General features: G+C 40.9%; 2 protein-coding genes across 6 annotated transcripts in view; both read right to left on the bottom strand.

Moving 5' to 3' along the window:
* ICA1L (islet cell autoantigen 1 like) overlaps positions 1-11,576 on the bottom strand; it is a 90,501-nt gene extending 78,925 nt beyond the window's left edge. The window contains exons 1-2 of one of the 3 annotated variants that reach the window (XM_030802782.1): positions 10,123-10,487; positions 9,167-9,236 (exon numbers count right to left, since the gene is read on the bottom strand). The gene's annotated coding sequence lies outside the window, so the exon portion shown is untranslated. The other 2 variants (XM_030802784.1, XM_030802783.1) reach the window with 2 other exon arrangements.
* Positions 11,577-17,748: 6,172 nt separating this feature from the next.
* The window catches only part of WDR12 (WD repeat domain 12), a 35,234-nt gene continuing 31,565 nt past the window's right edge, over positions 17,749-21,417 (bottom strand). For 2 of the 3 annotated variants that reach the window (XM_030802744.1, XM_030802743.1), the window contains one exon: positions 20,187-20,524. In XM_030802744.1, the coding sequence (XP_030658604.1) occupies positions 20,447-20,524 (78 nt within the window). In that variant the 3' untranslated portion in view covers positions 20,187-20,446. Of the gene's footprint in view, positions 20,525-21,417 lie in introns of all 3 variants that reach the window. The other variant, XM_030802742.1, reaches the window with a different exon arrangement.

The following is a 21,417-nucleotide window of genomic DNA, read 5'->3' on the forward strand; positions in this document are numbered from 1 at the left end:
ACCTTGTCTCTAAAAAAAATTTTTTTTAATTTACTATGTGTGGTGGCATACACCTGTACTCCTAGCTACTCAGGAGGCTGATAGGGGAAGATTGCTTGAGCCCAGGAGTTCAAGGTTACAGTAAACCATGATCATGCCACTGCACTCCAGCCTGGGCAACAGAGTGCGACTCTGTCTGAAATAATAATAATAATAAATGGGAAAACAGAAAAGGAACACCAATATGGTTAATCCAAACACATTAAAAATGACATTAAATACAAATGGACTATATAACACCATTAAAACGCAGAGATTGTAATACAGGATAGACAAGTACAACCCAAATACATGTAATTTAAAAGAAACATACTTTAGGCTGGGTGCAGTGGCTCACGCCTGTAATCCCAGCACTTTGGGAGGCCGAGGCAGGTGGATCATGAGGTCAAGAGTTTGAGACCAGCCTGGCCAACATGGTGAAACCCCATCTCTCCTAAAAATACAAAAATTAGTCGAATGTGGTGACTCATGCCTGTAATTCCAGCTACTTGGGAGGCTGAGGCAAGAGAATTGCTTGAACCCAGGACGCGGGGATAAAAGTGTGCCAAGATCATGCCATTGCACTCTAGCCTGGGCAAGGGAGAAAGACTGTGTCTCAAAAAAAAAAAAGAAAGAAAGAAACATACTTTAAACACAAATACACAGAGAAGTTAAAAGGAAAAGCATAAAGATATACAGAATAAACATTAAGTATATATTAATGTCTGAAAAAACAGGTTTCAAGATAAATAGTATTTCCAGGGATAAGATGGACATTTAATAAGAAGAGGGTCAGTTTATCAAGAAGACACAGCAGGCCGGGCACAGTGGCTCACGCCTGTAATCCCAGCACTTTGGGAGGCCAAGGTAGGTGGATCACCTGAGGTAAGGAGTTCAAGACCAGCCTGACCAACATGGTGAAACTCCATCTCTACTAAAAATACAAAAATTAGCTGGGTGTGGTGGCGGGCGCCTGTAATCCCAGCTACTTGGGAGGCTGAGGCAGGAGAATTGCTAGAACCCAGGAGGCGGAGGTTGTAGTGAGCCGAGATTATGCCATTGCACTCCAGCCTGGGGGACAGGGCAAGACTCCATTTCAAAATAAAATAAAATAATAAAAATACAAAAATTAGCCAGGAGTGGTGGCTTGCACCTGTAGTCCCAGCTACTAGGGAGGCTGAGGCAGGAGAACCGCTTGAACCTGGGAAGCAGAGGTTGCAGTGAGCCAAGACTGTGCCACTGCACTCCAGCCTGGGTACAGGGCGAGACTATCTCAAAAAATAAAAAATAAAAAATAAAGACATAGCAATCTTAACTGTGGATGTTACTAAATAACAAAGCTCCCAAATACATGAAAAAACAAAATAACCTGACAGAACTAAAAGGAGAAACTGTCAAATTTATAACCACAATGAGGGACTTAACACTGCCCCCAGAATAGTAACTGACATAAGTAGACATTTTTTTAAAAAGTGAAGGCCAGGTGCAGTGGCTCACACCTGTAATCCCAGAACTTTGGGAGGCTGAGGCAGGCGGATCACTTGAGGTTAGGAGTTCGAGACCAGCCTGGCCAACATGGTGAAACCCCATCTCTACTAAAAACACAAAAATTAGCTGGGTGTGGTGGCACATGCCTGTAATCCCAGCTATTGGGGAGGCGGAGGCAGGAGAATCGCTTGAACCCAGGAGGCGGAGGTTGAGTAAGCTGAGATCATGCTACTGCACTCCAGCCTGGGCAACAAAGTGAGATTCAGTCTCAAAAAAAAAAAAAAAAAAAAAAGTGAAACCATAAAAGTTTTAAGCAACTCCCCCACTCCCCCATTCCTTTTTTTTTTGAGCAACACTTTTAACCAACTTGACCTAATTGACATTTATACACCAGTCCACCCACCAAGAGCAGAATACATTATTTTTCCCTAAGGGTAACTGGAAGATTCACTGAAACAGACCATATGCTAGGCAGAAAAATAAAAGTATTGAAATAACACAGATAACATTCTTGGACTACAATATTACTACTTTAGAAATCAATAGAAACCAGGTGTTGTAGCTCCCATTTGTAATCCCAGTGACTCAGGAGGGTGAAGCAGGATTGCTTGAGGCCAGGAGTTTGAGACCTGTCTGAGCAACACAGTAAGACCCCATTTCTACAAAAAAAAAAAAAAAAAAAAAAAAAAAAAAGCCAGAAGTGGTGGCACACGCCTGTAGTGTAAGCGACTTTGGAGGCTGAGGTGGGAGGATTGCTTGAGCCCAGGAAGTGTGAGCCTGCAGGGAGTGAGCAATGATCATGCCACTGTGCTCCAGGCTGGGTAACATAGAAAGATTCCATCTCTATAAAAAAAGTAAAAAGGTTTTAACAGAAATCAATAGCAATTGGATATCTAGAAAATTCCCAAATATTTGGAAATAACATATATCTAAATAAATAGGCCAGGTGTGGTGGCTCATGCCTGTAATCCCAGCGCTTTGGGAGGCCAAGGTGGGTGGATCGCCTGAGGTCAGGAGTTCGAGACCAGCCTGGCCAACATGGTGAAATCCTGTCTCTACTAAAAATACAAAAATTAGTCAGGCATGGTGGCAGGTGCCTGTAATCCCAGCTACTCGGGAGGCTGAGGCAGGAGAATCTCTTGAACCCGAGAGGCGGAGGTTGCAGTGAGTTGAGATTGCACCATTGCACTCCAGCATAGGCAACAAGAGTGAGACTTCATCTCAAAAAAAAAAAGAATAAATATAAATAAATAAATAAATAAAGGGTCAAAGAAATCAGAGAGGAATTTTAAAATATTTTAAACTCAATGATAATAAAAACATACCCAAAGTCATGGAATTCAACTAAAGCATGATTAGAGAAAAGCTTACAGCTTTAAGTATCTACATTAGAAAAAAAGGGCCGGCACAGTGGCTCACGCCTGTAATCCCAACACTTTGGGAGGCTGAGGCAGGCAGATCACTTGAGGTCAGGAGTTTGAGACCAGCCTGGCCAACATGGTGAAACCCCACCTCTACTAAAAATACAAAAATTAGCCGGGTGTGGTGGCGAGCACCTGTAATCCCAGCTACTTGGGAGGCTGAGGCAGGACAATCAGTTGAACCTGGGAGGCAGAGGTTGCAATGAGCCGAGAACATACCACTGCACTCCAGCCTGGGTGACAGAGTGAGAGTCCATCTCAATAAAAAAAGAAAAAAAGGTATAAAATCAAGTATTTATGCTTCCACCTTAAGAAGTTAGAAAAAGAGGAGCAAATTAAACCCCAGGTAGAAGAAATAAAAATAAGTCAGTAAATAGAGAATGGATAAATAAGAAAATTAAAGTTAAAAATGGGTTGATTTGAAAAAATTATTAAATTTAAGAAGCTTCTAGTAAGACTGATCAACAAAGAAAGAAAAACATAAATGAGCAATATTAGAAATAAAGGAAGGAACATCACTATAGATCCTACAGACATTAAAAGATTAAGAAAGGTATATTTTTAACAACTTTATGCCAAAAGATTCTACAACTTAAGTTAAATGGACAAATTCCTTGAAAAATGCAACTTACCAAAAACTAACACAAGAAAGAAAGAGATCATCCATGTTATCTTATACTCATTTTAAAAAGTAATAATTTTTTAAATCCCATGAAAACAAAAAAACAAACAAACAAAACCCTTTCAGAACCAGATGGCTTCACTGCTGAATTCGGTCAAACATTTAGGATGTAACCAAACTTACTCTTTCATAGAGTAGAAGAGGAAAGAATAGTTCCCAACTCATTTTATGAGCCAGCATAACTTTGCCCTCAAAACCAGACATTACAAGAAAAGATTATTACAGATCAATATTTTTATTAAATATGAATGCAGAAACCCTTCGCAAAATCCTAACAAATCTAATAGAGTAGTATGTGAGTGTATATGTATGTATATGTATATATATATACATATGGATAAAACATGACTAACTAGGTGGAATTTATGCCAGGGATGCAAGATTTGTTTAGCATTTCAAAATCAGTCTATGGGCCAGGTGCGGTGGCTCAGGCCGGTAATCCCAGAACCTTGGGAGGCTGGTGTGGGTGGATCACCTGAGATCAGGAGTTCCAGAGGAGCCTGGCCAACATGGTGAAACTCCATCTCTACAAAAAATACCAAAATTAGCCAAGTGTGGCTGGGCACAGAGGCTCACGCCTGTAATCCCAGCACTTCGGGAGGCTGAGGCAGGTGCATCACCTGAGGTCAGGGGTTGGAGATCAGCCTGGCCAATAGAGAAACCCTGCCTCTACTAAAAAATACAAAAATCAGCTGGGTATGGTGGTGTCTGCCTGTAATCCCAGCCACTCAGGAGGCTGAGGCAGGAGAATTGCTTGAATCCAGGAGGTGGAGGTTGCAGTAAGCCGAGATCACACCACTGCATTCCAGCCTGGACGACAGGGTGAGACTCTGTCTTTAAAAAAAAAAAAAAAAAAAAATCTTCTCTTTGGCCGGGCATGGTGGCTCACGTCTGTAATCCCAGCACTCTGGAAGGCTGAGGCGGGCAGATCACTTGAGGTCAGGGGTTCAAGACCAGCCTAGCAAACATGGTGAAACCTCGTCTCTACTAAAAATACAAAAATTAGCCGGGCATGGTGGTGCACTCCTGTAATCCCAGCTACTCGGGAGGCTGAGGCAGAAGAACAGCTTGAACCAGGAGGCGGTGGTTGCAGTGAGCCGAGAGTGCACCACTGTTCTCCAGCCTGGGTGACAAAGCAAGACTCCATCCCGAAAAAAAAAAAAAAAATAGCAACAAAAAAACCCACACAGCTAACATCATACTTAACTGTGAAATAATGAATATTTTCCTTTAATATTGGGAAAGAGGCAAAGATGACTGGTCACACCACTTCCACATTTAAACGGAAAAGGCAAAGATGTCTTTATTCACGGGTGACATAATTATGTATGCAAAAAATCCTAAAGAATCTTTAAAAAATCTACTAGATCTAATGCAACAGATCTGAGCAAATTCAGCAATTAGTGAATTAGACAATGTAAAACAAATGTATCACATTTCTATATATTAGTAGCAAACAATTAGGAAGTAAATTTTTTTTTTTTTTTGTAGAGATGGAGTCTCCCTATGTTGCCCAGGTTGGTCTCATACTCCTGGCCTCAAGTCATTCCCCTCACCTAGGCTTCCAAAGTGCTGGGATTATAGGTGTGAGCCACCACACCCAGCTTAGAAAGTGGAATTTAAAATCCACTCTCATTTTTAATAACATTCAAAGTCACGAAATATTTAGTAACAAATTCAGTGAAATATGTACCACAGTGCTATTAAAAACTATTAGCACTTTGCTGAGAAAAATTAAAGAACACATAGAAATAGATCCATAAATATACAACCAAATGATTTTTGACAAGGGCACTGACATAGTTTGTATGTTTGTCCCCTCCAAATTTCATGTTGATATGTGATCCCTAATATTGGAGGTTGGGCCTTCTGGGAGGTCATGGGGGCAGATTCCTCACGAATGGCTTGGTGATGAGTGAGTTCTTACTCTATAAGTTCACGTGAGAGCTGGCTGTTTAACAAAGTGTGGCCCTCTTCCCTCTCTCACCATGCGACGCCTGCTCCCCCTACACCTTCCTCCATGATGGAAGAAACTTGAGGTCCTCATCAGATGCAGATGCTGCACCATGCTTCTTGTACAGCCTGCAGAACTGTGAGCCAAATAAACTGCTTTTCTTTATAAATTACGTAGTCTCAGGTATTCCTTTATAGTAACGCAAAATGGACTAACAGAGGTGCCAAAGCAATTCACTGGTGGAAAGGATTGACTTTTAACAGACAATACAAGGACAACCAGATATCCATATGTCAAAAGAATTGCTCAACTCTTAATTAACATCATTTACAAAGAGTAATTCAAAGTGTGTAACAGACTTAAATGTAAAATTTAAAACTGTAAAACTCCCGGCTAGGCGCGGTAGCTCACACGTGTAATCCTAGCACTTTGGGAAGCCAAGGTGGGTGAATCACAAGGTCAGGAGTTCGAGACCAGTCTGGCCAATATGGTGAAACCCCGTCTCTATTAAAAATACAAAAAATTAGCTGGGCGAGGTGGCAGGTGCCTGTAGTCCCAACTATTCAGGAGGCTGAGGCAGGAGAATTGCTTGAACCTAGGAGTCGGAGGTTGCAGTGGGCCGAGATCATGCCACTGCACTCCAGCCTGGGCAACAGAGCGAGACTCCGTCTCAAAAAACTGTAAAATTCCCAGAAGAAAAAATCTTTGCAACCTTGGGGCAGACAATGATTTCTTAGACTATTTAAAACATGCATTATAATGGCCGGGCACGGTGGCTCACGCCTGTAATCCCAGCACTTTGGGAGGCCGAGGCGGGTGGATCACAAGGTCAGGAGATCAAGACCATCCTGGCTAGCACGGTGAAACCCCGTCTCTACTAAAAATACAAAAAATTAGCCGGGCACGGTGGCGGGCGCCTGTAGTCCCAGCTACTCGGGAGGCTGGGGCAGGAGAATGGCGTGAACCCGGGAGGCAGAGCTCGCAGTGAGCAGAGAGCGCGCCACTGCATTCCAGCCTGGGCGACAGAGCGAGATTCTGTCTCAAATAAATAAATAAATAAATAAATAAAAATAAAATAAAACATGCATTATAAAAGAAAAAAAATAAAGAAGTTAGATTTCACCAAAATTTAAAATTGCTGTTTGAAAAACACAAGTCAGAAAATGAAAAGTTTGGAAGAAACTTTTGATACCTACACACACACATATGAACAGACCTGTGTTCTGAATATATGAAGAATAGTTACAACTGAGTAATAAGAAAATCTCATTTTAATAGATAAATTTTTATTTGAGCAAACTAACAGAAGATATTCATATAGAGTCATGCATTGCTTAACTGTGGGGATATGTTCTGAGAAATGTGTCATTAGGTGATTTTAATCATTGTGAGAACATCATAGAATGTACTTATACAAACCTAGATGTTAGAAGCCTACCACATCCCTAGGGGCTATTGCTCCCAGGCTACAAACCTGTACAGCATATTACAGTACTGAATACTGTAGGCAACTGCAACACAATGATGGTAAGTATTTGTGTATCTAAACATGTCTAACCACTGAAACGGTACAATAAAAATATGCTATTACAATCTTATGTGACTACTATCATATCTGTGGTCCATCATTGACCAAAACACCTTTATGCAGTGTATGACTGTATACTAGTGGCCATTAAGCATATAAAAATACATTCAACAACATTATTCATCAGGGAAACAAAAATTAAAACCACAAAGAGATATCAGCACACCCCCATTTGATCTTGCTAACAACCAATCTGTCAATTCAAAGTGCTGACAACAATGAGGAACAACTGGAACCTTCATACATTAGTCGTGGGAATATAAAATGGGTATAACCACTTCAGAAAAAATTGAGTTTCTTGGAAACGCACACAATCCAGCAATTGTATTCTTATGTATTTACCCAAGATAAATGAAAAATATGCCCAAAGACCTGTAAATGTTCTTACCAGCTTTATTCAAAATAGCCAAAAATTAGAATATCTATTAACAGGTGAATAAACAAATTATAGTATATTGCGCAATGGAATACCACTCAGCAACAAAAAAACTACAGACCAAGTAATTAATAAGGAGTGTTTTCATGGGGCGATGAAAACGTTTTCAAACTAGAGAGAGCTGGTGATCTCACAACATTGTGAAAACAATAAATATCACTGAATTGTACACTTCGAAATGGTTGTTTGGGTTTGTTTAGCCAAAGTAAAAAAGAAAAAAAAAAAAGGCTAATTGTATATTATCTGAATATCCCCTCAAAAAAAAAAAACTTTTGACAAAAGCAAGAGCAGGAATGAATTCTCAACTCACAATGATACACCAATACACATCCACGATAATAGCGTAAATGACAAAGACTGACAACACCAAAATTGGTGAGAATGTGAGTAACTGGAACTCATATATTGCTGATGAAAGCATTAGATAGTATAACCATTCTGGAAAATGGTCTGGCAGTTTCTCATAAAACTAAACATGCTCCTACTTCATGACCTAGCAATTCTACTGCTAGGTATTTAAACCTTTATGTGGGCAGAGATTTTCATCTGTTTGTGAGCAAACAGTGCAAGACACACAGTAGATACTCAATAAGTATTTACCAAATGAATGTCTACTTATTTTAGCATTGTAATAAAAAACTAGAAACAATCTAAGTATATTAATAAAAAGCTATACAGATAAAAATGTAGTATATTCATATGACAGAATACTATATAAAACAATTAAGGCCGGGTGCGGTGGCTCACGCCTGTAATCCCAGCAATTTGGGAGGCTGAGGCGGGTGGATCACTTAAGGTCAGGAGTTCAAGACCAGCCTGAACAATATGGTAAAACCCCCATCTCTACTAAAAATAAGAAAATTAGCTGGGCGTGATGGCATGTGCTTGTAGTCCCAGCTACTTGGGAGGCTGAGACAGAAGAATCTCTTGAACCCAGGAGGCAGAGGTTGCAGTGAGCTGAGATCGCGCCACTGCACTCCAGCCTGGGTGACAGAGCAAGACTCCGTCTCAAAACAACAAGAACAACAACAACAAAAAACCTTTAAAACAAATACGTCAGTGGCTAAAACTATCAATATCAATCCAAATCAATTTTTAAAATAATACTGAGTGAGGCCAGGCGTGGTGGGTCACGCCTGTAATCCCAGTACTTTGGGAGGCCGAGGTGGGCGGATCACGAGGTCAGGAGATCGAGACCATCCTGGCTAACACGGTGAAACCCTGACTCTACTAAAAATACAAAAAATTAGCCAGGCGTGGTGGCGGGCACCTGTAGTCCCAGCTACTTGGGAGGCAGAGGCAGGAGAATGGCAGGAACCCGGGAGGCGGAGCTTGCAGTGAGCCGAGATCGCACCACTGCACTCCAGCCTGGGCAACAGAGTGAGACTCCGTCTCAAAAAAATAAAATAAAATAAGAAATAAAATAAAATAAAATAACACTGAGTGAAAAACACAAGTGCAGGCTATATGCAATATGATGTAACTTATTTAAAATTTAAAAACACATGCAATAATAGACACGTATAAAATATAATTTAAAAAACACGAAACACAGATACCAACTCATGATGTTGAGTACCTGGTTACGGATGGGTGGGATGAGACTTCAGCTTTATTGGAAATGTTTTATTTCCTTATCTAAAAAAATACTAGAAAGAAATACAACAAAATGTTAACAGTTGTTAATGTTGGCCTCTGTAAATATAAATATTGTGTTACTTTAGTCTTTATTTTTTTATCTCAACTAAATTAAAAAAGGAATTTTAAAACCCTAGTGTTACATGCAAGTGAGTCAATAATGGCAAAATAATAATGAGATACATAAAAGGTGACTAACTTTTAATGGTGAATACTGGATCCAAGCACAAGTTTGAAAATTTTGATTTCCGAAAAAAACACAAACCTTAAGTGATGAATGAAAAATAGACAAAATGGAACAGGGTAATAAGAATATTATTAAATAACAAAATCTACTTTGAACAAGGAAATCTTTCCAGTTACAGATATATTTAAAACTCACATATCCCATCTGTTGTTGTTAAAGAATATAAAAAGAATAAAATTTTAAAGGAAGCACAGGGAGTACTGAAAAAGCTAAAGTATAAAAGTACAGAAAAAAGGTAAATATAGAATCACACAATGAAATCACAAAGTTTGGCAGTATAGTAGAACAAGACAGTATATTATCCATTTTGTATCTAATATTTTGATATCTGGTCCTAGTTCCATAACTGGTATAAACTTTGTTTTATATTTTTATGATATTTATAATAAAGATATGGCATCCTACTTTTTCCACCAGTCTCATATTTGCAATTTTTCCTCTTTGGACTGGCTGATCTCTGAGCACCCTTCTAACTCTAAAATTAAACTGGTAATTAGAACACTGCCTTCCACATAGCTGTTTCAACGACTAGATAAACAATCATTCTGAACTATTAAATAAAGAGATTTCAAAGAATACTGGCTATGATAGACACAGATAACAAATACTAAACGATTTAAAATTTTGGTCACATAAAAATACATACATACCATTCGGAGATGTTTACTCGGCCAGTAAATATATAATTAACTCCTACTAAAGGATGAGGCACCTGTGGCTATTCCATAAATACTGATGTGAAGATGATTAAAGTAATATCGTCTTACAGTACGTCGCCTGAGTCAGAACCAAATAAATCAATACATAAATACTTTTGGGAAAAATCAAAACCATGGAAAAATGTTATCTTCCCAACAATCTATTTTACAGAGAACCATAGTTTATAACAGCTTTTATGCTGTGTGCATCAAGATCATCTATTACACGAAAAATGATTCCACCCCCTCTACTAGCAACGCCTCAGCATCGCGGGTGAGCTGCCAGGATGGACTCCCCGCTTTCCCCCTCTGTCTTCCTTAGAGCATCAGGTATCTGACCACTGACATCACCTGGGCACCTGATCAGCTGACGCGCGTTTCCAGGAGCCAGATCTGTGCCGTGGGGCCAGGTTCCCGGCCTAGGGAGCAGGATCTGTGCGCGGAGCCCCTCGCGGGCCCGTGCATTCTGCAGTTCAGCTCAAACCGCACATTTACTATGTTTTGCTTTCATCCATCGGTTGCCAATTAGTTTCTAAGGAAGACATTCCCATTACAAAATAATAGCGAAATAAAAATAAGCACCACGTTAAAAAGAGGTCAGCAGGGAAGCACCTGAGGGCTGTTTAGGTGATTGGCCGCCGCCTCTATTAGGAGCGACCTCCACCGCCGAGGGAAATCATCCAAACGAGCCCCAGGCTGCCGCGCTCCTTCACTACAGCGAGCGTGGCAGGGAGGCGCCCTTCGGCCGCAGGGGACCTAGCCGCGCCAGAAACTGCTCCTTGCGGGTTTTGCTTGGGGGGAGGCCGGCAGAACCCCGAGCAGGGCGTCGCCTGGGAGAAGGCCGCAGACAGCGGCCGGGGTCCCCGAGAGAACCGAGGAGGCCACCAAGGCCCCGAGAAGCCGCGCGCGCGTGTGGCCGGAGCCTCCCGCCGCGCCCCCGCCTCCCGGCGTCGCCATGGGAACCCGGGATTTGGTCTCCGGGCTTGACTGCCGCCTGAAGGGGAAGAGGGGCGGAGGGGAGGCCGCAGACGCTTACCGGCGCCGCTCCTCCGCCGCCTCGAGTCGCGTTCGGCCGCGCGGGGATCCGTCCCGGCACCCGTTCCGGCCACCGCCCGCGAGCCCCGCGCCGACTCCGGGCCCTTCGGCAGCCAGTGCCCCTCCGCACCAGTGCGTGGAGGTGTCAGGCTCCCGTTGCGGGAGGCGGGAGATTTAAACCGCGCGACCTGGCGGCGTCCGCGTTCGCCCCCCCTCGGGCGCCGGCCTGACCCCGCCACCGGCCGGACTCGGGACCGAAGCATCTCTCGGTCTGCTCTTGAATGAACTCGGGGACCCTCTCTATTCCTCCTTTCCCGATTTCCTCTTTACTTAATAAAGTGAAATGACAAACACCAAGCCGGTCAGAACATCACGAGGAGCTGAGTGTGAGCTCGCTGTGGCGTGGGGAAGTGGAAGGCATTGACCCGTGGCCCTCCCGGCTCCCTCCGAGCACCCCCACCCCCGGACCTGCCGGGCCTTCTGGGGCGGCTCCTTAGCACCAGTGCTCCGGACGCGGAAAGCGTTCGCCCGCTGTATTTAACTCCCGCGTTAAAGGTTTAAAGAGGTCTAAGTTAACAACTGTTCATAACCAATCTCAAATGCACACGTCCATATCCATAATGTTTATGATGAATCTTCAACAGTAAAAGGTAAAACCGGATCCTGAAAGTCTCAGGAAAAAAAAAGGAAGGCAAAACTATTTACCACTAGTAGGAGATAATTTAATAAATTCAAACTGCATTCTTTTTAAAGGTGACTCCAAAACTTAAAAGAACTTTTCTAAAACAGCAGAATATGAATTATTAATTACAACTGCGACACATAGGCTAGCAAAGAATTAAAAGGCTAACACTCGAGGTGATAATTAAAATCTGTATGATGACAAAGATGGGGTGAGGTTCTATAATTTATTTTTTTTGAGACGGAGTCTCTCTCTGTCGCCCAGGCTGGAGTGCAGTGGCGCGATCTCGGCTCACTGCAAGCTCCGCCTCCCGGGTTCACGCCATTCTCCTGCCTCAGCCTCCCAAGTAGCTGGGACTACAGTGGCCCACCACCACGCCCAGCTAATTTTTTGTATTTTTAGTAGAGTCGGGGGTTTCACCCTATTAGCTAGGATGGTCTCGATCTCCTGACCTCGTGATCCGCCCGCCTCGGCCTTCCAAAGTACTGGGATTACAGGCGTGAGCCACCGCGCCCGGCCGAGGTTCTAGAATATTAACAGTACAAAATACTCACCTTAACCTGGAAAGTATACTTTTAATAGGAAAAGTGGCAAGCTACAGAGGGTTAATTTGGACTGAAAACATTAAATGTCTTTAGACTTTTTACCCTGAGATATTTGGATTTCAAGGAATAGGCAAATACCTGAGATTATGTGCAAAATTTTGTTTTTTGAGGAGTCTACAACTTTCCTCAGAAGGGTAAAAATTAGCGTTTGGCAAACATGAGTGGTTGACCTATTTCCTTGGGATGGCTTTCCTGAATCTTACTAAATGAGGCATTTCTCCTAAGGGGCATACTGCTCTCTGGCTGTAATGATCTCCTGCCTGTCTTCCCCATTAGGTGCTGAGCTGCTTCAAAGCTGCTCCACCCTTACGCATTTCTGCAGCCTTAGCACCTAGCACAGTGCCTAATACAAACTAGGTCCTGAATGAATGCTGAGTCCACCAATGAACGAAATGAAACGAAGATAGCTAATTCACAACTGAAGGATACATTATAAAATATCTGAAGAGAACAGATCTTTCTCACCAAGGAATAAATAACATGGCAAGTGAAATGACTTTCAAATTTTACTATGCCCCATGGTAAAGTTCTTGCGGTATGTTAGAAAATGTTTGTTTCAACAAGATGAAGTTTTAAGTCAAGGGAACAGTAAACTAATATCTTCTTCAGCTCAATCTGAGGCCGACTAAAGTCCTCCAAGGAACACACCAGGAAGTCAGACTAGTGGCTACGGGCCGCGCCTGTTGCTTTTATTCACTTAACTGGGTAAAATTACAGAAGGATACACAGTATCTCCAAGCCATCAATGAAGTGTAGTATTTACACTTCATATAATCACTTTTTCTTCACAAGTCGCTAAGGAAACACGGTGGCACAGTGTAGGAATAGTATCAGAAAATAATGTAGAGCTGGCTGCTGATGCTTCTACTGGACAGGAGTCAAGTCTCTCATATTTCATAAATGCCTGTGGAATGAATTCTTTCTTTAGCTGTTGGATACAATGTTTAAATGGCTTGCACTAGGAAGAGCATGGTAGTTCACGCCTATAATCCCAGCACTTTGGGAGACTGAGGCAAGCAGAGCACTTGTGGTCAGGAGTTTGAGAACAGCCTGGCCAACATGGTGAAACCGTTTCTACTAAAAATTCAAAAATTAGCCACATGTGGTGGCATGCACCTGTAATCCCAGCTACTTGGGAGGCTGAGGCACGACAATCGCTTGAACCCAGGAGGCAGAAGTTGCGAGCCAAGATTGTGCCACTACACTCCAGCCTGGGTGACACAGCGAGACTCCACTTGCACCAGTCTCTTAACAAAAGGAGGCAGCTCAGTCATTACATTTTAGTGTTGCATAAAACCTCTTTAGAAAGTGAAATAATTTAACACCTTTAAAGTACTTTTAAATTTCATTTAGAAGTACATTTATCGAACTGTTATTTAACTTTCTATCAACATATAACACATTTATACTAAGGGAAAAAAAGGGGATTTTCCTCCATTGTAGACTTTTACAAGCTAACTAGACAAGAACATTAGATGACTTGGAATGTGGGGCTCCACAAATGGGATCCAAACCTAGAGTCTTAGTTTCTTTAAATACTAATGGTCTTCACTTTTGTTTTTGTGCAAACCTCTGGTTAATCTCTGAAATAAAACCTCAGTTGATATTAGAAAACACTAAAAATTATTCTACTGTTTTGTACTGTTTTACTAAGGATTAGAGGTCTATTGAATGTGACATCATACAAAAAGCTCCATTTCTTCAAGGCATTCCAGTTTCTTTGTAATCTGTTGGATTTTACCAAAGACGTCAGGAGAAGCATAATAGGTCAGTGACAGCAGGGCCATGGAGAGCTATCTTCCCAGATACGCACATGAGTAATTACTTACATACTGCAAGCTAAACATTCTGTCTCTTCCCTACTACATTTCTGTTTATTCCAGTAAAGCTAGACACAGTATTAGAATTAGACCCAATTCTAGAATTAGAATTATTACGATGATTATAAATGTGAAATGTTACAGACATCGTTTTAAAAATTATTTCCTCCCCCTGAAACAACCATTGAACTTCATCTGGTATTAAGTCTCAGGCACGTTATTACACTTTCACTAACTATACATAGAATTGTTTGACATGTTTCTAAACTTTGCATCAGATTGTTCCTAACAAGATACTTTATTTGTAGTCTTTATTACTCAGATGTATGTTGCCCAGCTCCATTAATTGGTTACATACCTTCACACTAGGTACTTAACCTGTCTGGATTGCGGTTTCCTTTAAATAACATGAATGACATAATTACATGAATAATAGGGTAATTTCTAAAATTCATTTTTGCTTATATACAATTCCTATTAGAATATACAGAAATTGATCTTTAAAGTATACATTTATATACTATTACAGTAATACGTTTAGTGGTACACTAAAATTGAAATTAATTTTAAAGGCAAAAAAATGCAAAGGTGAACATATTATTGTAATTCGTACTCATAAATGTCACTTAAATTTACATATTACTTTTTTTTTTTTTTTTGAGACGGAGTTTCGCTCTTGTTGCCCAGGATGCAGTGCAATGGCGCGATCTTGGCTCACCACAACCTCCGCCTCCTGGGTTCAAGCAATTCTTCTGCCTCAGCCTCCCGAGTAGCTGGGATTACAGGCATGCGCCACCATGCCTGGCTAATTTTGTATTTTTAGTAGAGACGGGGTTTCTCCATGTTGGTCAGGCTATTCCTGAACTCCCGACCTCAGGTGATATGCCCGCCTCAGCCTCCCAAAGTGTTGGGACGACAGGCGTTAGCCACGGCGCCCAGCCACATATAACCTTTCTGTTAGGTAAGTGAAGACACTTCCACACTCATTCTTTCCATTTATAAAAACATCATTCTTATGAACGACATAAGATTGACAAAATATATACCAGTTAAGAGCTTGTCCAAGGTGAGTCCAAGTTCAAATTCACTGCCATTTATTTCCTGCCTGTGTGACTGTTCAAAAACTTTAACATATATTTTTCTCTCCTATAAAATGCAAATAATTTATTACCTGTAGAGGATTATTATGGTAGGATATAGTTTCCTTGTTACTTTGATAGACACTGCAAGAAAAAAATTTACTTCCTCACATCTGCAAATCAATGGAACTGCTATTAGAACAAACATTAGGTTTAATTCTATAAAACCAATCAGCCAAAAAAGTTTCTCTCCTAAGTTATAAAGATATATTTGGTTCAGGATGGATGCAGTGGCTCATGCCTGTAATCCTAGCACTTTTGAGGCCAAGGTGAGATGATTGCTTGAGGTCAGGAGTTGGAGTCCAGCCTGGGCAACACAGCAAGACTCCATCTCCACGAAAATAAAAAAATTAGCTGGGTGTGGCAGCATTCAATTGTACTCCGAGGTACGTACTCAGGAAGCTGGGGCAGGAGGATCCCTTGAACCCAGGAGCTGAACCTGGATGGCAGAGCTAGACTATGTCTCGTAAAAAGAGATACATTTGGTTCATATAACAAAATACTATTATTGTGTTTGATACTTAATCTATGATAGTCAAAAATGTCAACAATGAAGTGACTAAAATGTTCTACATTTTAGTTTCTACACCTGGCAGTTTCTGGCTAGTAAAATCTGGATTTCACTTGCCTAATGAAATCTGATTCTAATTAGTGGCTTTTTAAATAAAAAAGATATTATTGGAATATCCCTTGCATATAGTCTTAAAATGTCATATTTTTTCCTGTAAGAATAGGAGCCATAGTAATATCTATTAAAAATCAGTATTTTTGGCCAGGCACAGTGGCTTGCCTATAATCCCAGCACTTAGGGAGGTTGAGGCATGAGGACTGCCTGAGGCCAAGAGTTCATAACCAGCCTGGGCAACACAGCAAGACTGTCTCCACAAAAAATTTTAAAATCAGCCAGATGTGGTGACATGCGCCTGTGGTCCTAGTTAGGAGGATGAGGTGGGAGGATCCCTTGAGTCTGGGAGTTAGAGGCTGCAGTGAGCTATAATCCGGCTGCTGCACTCTAGCTTGGGCAACATAGTGAGACCCTGTCTCTAAAAAATGAACAAAAATAAAAACTAGTATCTTTCAAAAAATTTAGTATTTTCCTTATATTTGTTATATATTGTAAACTGTTACCTTTTTTTCAAAACTATGATATATCAAAAGAACTTTAGACTGTGTGAACAGATTTCAGCGTTATTATCAGAAATTCCCAGATAGTATTTTTTTTTTTGCAGGGTTGCTTGTTCAATTATGTGCATTTTATATCAATTTAAACTTTTGTTTGTTCTTTCTCCAATATTATACTAGGAAGCATTCTGATGTATTATTATGCATTGTTGACAACAGTTCCAAAATGGTAATTCCAAATTCAAAGGAAAAGAAAATATTGATCATCTTCTCATAGAAAAGCTATGTTTTTCTACAAAGGCGTGAGCCACCATGCCTAGCCAAGTAATTTCTTAAAACTTTATTTGGGCTGGGTGCGGTGGCTCATGCCTGTAATCTCAGCACTTTGGGAGGTCCAGGTGGACAGATAGCTTGAGCCCAGGAGTTCAAGACCAGCATGGGCAACATGGCGAAACCCTATCTCTACAAAAAAAGTAATAATAAAAATAAATAAATAAATAAAAAATAAAAAATTGACTGGGTGTGGTCCCAGCTACTTGGAAGGCTGAGGTGGGAGGCCAGCTTGAGCCCAGAAGGTGGAGGTTGCAGTAAGCCAAGATTACACCATTGTACTCCAGTATGGGTGACATAGTGAGACCCTGTCTCGACATAAAAACAAAAAAAAAACCTGGTAAGAGAGCAAGTATCAACACTTTAAAGAACTGCACTACTATGGCAAGACAGCATAACTAGTACTGGTCAGCAGGTTCTGAGCACTGTATTGTCAGGTTCCTAGCTTTTACCCAACCATGGGAAAGCAGCACCACTCATTTATCCAAGTGATTCTTGGGAGCATATAAGCCCATGTAAAGCAGGCATCTCTGGTGTTCTGGTAGAGGAACTGGGACCATTGAAAGGTCTCACGGCTTTTGAGGGAAAGGGTGCAGAGCAATATAAGAGGACTGAATAGTCTAGGCATGTTTTGACCTCTCATATTCCTTCTGTTCAGGGAGTAAGATCTAACCACCTGAGTTAACCATGGAAAGGAGTTTGGCAGGGATTGATCAGAAACAATACTTGTCCAAGAGACTTGGTCACTTACATTGTATCTATCCCAAGGAAGAATGCCTGAACTATGAATGTATTCTGCTGTGGAACCAGGATTGGGAATAGGTGGGGACTGGTTCCGGATGCCATTTTTTTTTTTTTGTCTACTGCATCTGATATATAGGCTTCTTTACTTTTACTTTAACCATCTAGTTCATACAGACTACACTCGGTCAGCCCAGGTTGGGTGAGTTAAGAAAGACATTTTAAATAACTGCCCTTAAGGATCATTCGAAGACCATCCAAAACAGGACTAAGAATTCATCTTTGTCCTCTCAAAGTTAGAAGATTTCCAGACACTACAAATACAATAAAACTTACACCAATCATCACAAAACGAGAAAAACAAGGATTCTGTGCATGAATTTTCTGGCCACCTTTATTCACTTTTTTGGCATTAAAATATACTTTAAGAAATGATAACTGGAGCTCTAGCTCTTGGTCTATGTGAAAATGAGGACCACATCCCAGGGATGGAGGGAGCCTAGGATCCTAAGGAATGTGGAACAAAAACTACACCAGCCCTGGACCACCTCTGGTTTTCTACAGAGAACTAAACTCCTAACTGGTTCAATACATTCAATACACTGTTTAGCTCTCAATTGCAGCCAAGTATAGATATTGTTTCGCAGACTTCTGCAACAGGAACATCATTTGAGATGTAATACCATCTAATAATGAGACCAAACATATTTCCCAAATATTACTAAAAGGTTGTGAATGCTTTACTTAAGGAGTATCAATCCATTAATGATGGAAATAACATTTTAAAACTACACTTACTTTAAATATTTTTATATAACACATGCATAAAGATAAATGCTAATGATACCATAAAATCTGTAGAATGTTTAATACTGATGAAAGGTTTTGTCTAAATAATTTATTCTTATCTACACATGAGGAAAGATTAGGAGGTTACAGTGAAAACTGTATGCAATGCAATTTTTTTTTTGAGACAGAGTCTCGCTCTGTCGCCCAGGCTGAAATGCAGTGGCATAATCTCAGCTCACTGCACCCTCTGCCTCTCGGGTTCAAGCAATTCGCCTGCCTCAGCCTCCCGAGTAGCTGGGACTACAGGCATATGCTGCCACACCCAGCTAATTTTTTCTATTTTATTAGAGACGAGATTTCACTGTGTTGCCCAGGATGGTCTTGAACTCCTGAGCTCAGGCAATCCGCCCGCCTCGGCCTCCCGAAGTGCTGGCATTACAGGCGTGAGCCACTGTGCCCGGCCAACTGTATGCAGTTTCTAAAGGATCTGACATATATTTAATATAAAGTGCCTTCCTTAAAATATCTTGATGAATTCTTCAAAAATTGGCAATCTACTTTTTTTTATTTTGAGATGCAGTCTGGCTCTGCTGCCCAGGCTGGAGTACAGTGGTATGATCTCGGCTCACTGCAACCTCCACCTCCCGGGTTCAAGCAATTCTCCTGCCTCAGCCTCCCAAGTAGTTGGGACCACAGGAGTGCGCCACCACACCTGGCTAATTTATTTTTGGATTTTTTTTTTTTTTTTTTAGTAGAGACAAGGTTTCACCATGTTGGTCAGGCTGGTCTCGAACCCCTGACCTCAGGTGAGCCGCCCTGGCCACCCAAAGTGCTGGAATTACAGGCATGACCCACCGTGCCCTGCCGAATCAACATTTTGTTATTGTTGTTGAGACACAGTCTTGCTCTGTCACCCAGGCTGGAGTGCAGTGGCACAATCTCAGCTCACTACAACCTCTGCCTCCCGGGTTCAAGCAATTCTCCTGCCTCCGCCTCCCAAGTAGCTGGGATTACAGGCGGTTGCCACCATACCCAAGCTAATTTTTGTAGTTTTAGCAGAGACAGGGTTTTGACATGTTGGCCAGGGTGGTCTCAAACTCCTGACCTCAGGTGATCCACCTGCCTCGGCCTCCCAATGTGCTGGTACTACAGGTGTGAGCCACCGTGCCCAGCCTACATTTTTCTTAATGTTCTGAATACCCTCACAGCCTAATTTTCTTGAACATTTATTCTGCCAAAAGGAACTAAATTTCTAACTTTTTCTCTACTACAATTTTCATTAATCTTTTTGAATGCTTTTTTAAAATAGCTAACTTAAAAAAATCTAAGTCTCTAACAGAAATAAAAATCTCAACAATTAATTACTGGATTTCCAATATAACCTTTTACAGCATTTCAAAAACAAATCTTAATTCGGCCAGGCACGGTGGCTCATGCCTGTAATACCAGCACTTTGGGAGGCTGAGGCGGGCAGATCACCTGAGGTCAGGAGTTCAAGACCAGCCTGGCCAACATGGCAAAACCCCGTCTCTACTAAAAATACAAAAATTAGCAGGACATGGTGGTGTGTGCCTGTAATCCCAGCTACTTGGGAGGTTGAGACAGGAGAATTGATTGAACTTAGGAAGTGGAGGTTGCAGTGAGTTGAGATTGCGCCACTGCACTCCAGCCTAGGCAACAGAACAAGACTCCATCTCAAAAAAAAAAAAAAAAACCAAATAAAAATAAAAAAGCAAATCTGAATTCAAACCAATACCTTTAAAGAGAAATGCAAAACTCAGTTTAATTTCAAGTTTGTATAGAGAATGCATGCCACAGTTTGTATTTTATAAACACAACCTATCTTATTATAAATACAAAACAAGAAAAAGTGATACGTGAGCTGTTATGAAGGGTGAAAACATTATATAAACTTCAAAAGGCTGCTTTCTGCATCTGCATCTATGTAATTTCATGGTTCTCTACCAATTTCATTTACAGAAATAATCTCTATAGTCAAATTATTGTTCACTTTCATGCCCCAACATGGGAAGTAGTAGGTGAATATCTGTAAGAATACAATTTATTGTCTGCTCCTCCACTCAGAAGTAGCTGTGTAAAAGGAGAGAAAAAGACAAGAAAACATAAGTAAATATAATTATTTCACATCATAGCTAAACCTAATTAAATACTAACGATTTTCATTACAAAAGGAATTATGGGTGAGCAGTTAACTTGCATTGAGAGTTAGTAAAGGGACCAACATTGTTTCACTACTATACTACTATACAGTATATTAAAACATTAAAAGCTATCATTTAAATTTGGTCGAGACACAATATGCTGTTGTACTTTCTATAAAGCATCTGCCAAGATATATAAGTTTGAAAGGGATACAGTTTTACCTATTAAAGAAAATTAAAAGTTTTTAAAGGACAACACATTAATTGTATATTACAAATTATTCAAGTAGCCCTAGGACTTATATTTGGAAAGAATTCTTAGGCAGTAAGAGCTTATGTATATACATAAAAATAATTAAATTGTAATTCTTTAAACACATTTTATAATGTAGACTTATGTCATAAGATTTTTCCAACTGGTAAACACTTTGATCCAATTAGTCTTAAGTAGTGAGTTTTTGGATGTAAAATGTTTCATGAAGATACTCGTGGGGGCTAGGTACAGTGGCTCACACCTGTAATTCTAACACTCTGGGAGGCTGAGGCGGGAGAACTGCTTGAGGCCAGGAGTTCAAGACTACCTTGGGGAACACAGTGAGACCACGTCTCTACAAAAAATTTAAAAATTTGCCACATGTGGTGGCACCTGCCTGTAGTCCCTGCTACTCAGAAGGCTAGGGCAAGAGGATCACCTAAGCCCAGGAGTTCAAGCCTCAATCTCTAAAAATAAAGAAAGAAAGAAAGAAAGAAGATACACATGGGGGTGGGAGGATTGCTTGAGCCCAGGAGTTCGAGGCTGCAGTGAGTCATGACTGCACCACT

Source organism: Nomascus leucogenys, chromosome 22a (genome assembly GCF_006542625.1).
Source record: "Nomascus leucogenys isolate Asia chromosome 22a, Asia_NLE_v1, whole genome shotgun sequence".
NCBI classification, from domain to species: Eukaryota; Metazoa; Chordata; class Mammalia; order Primates; family Hylobatidae; genus Nomascus; species Nomascus leucogenys.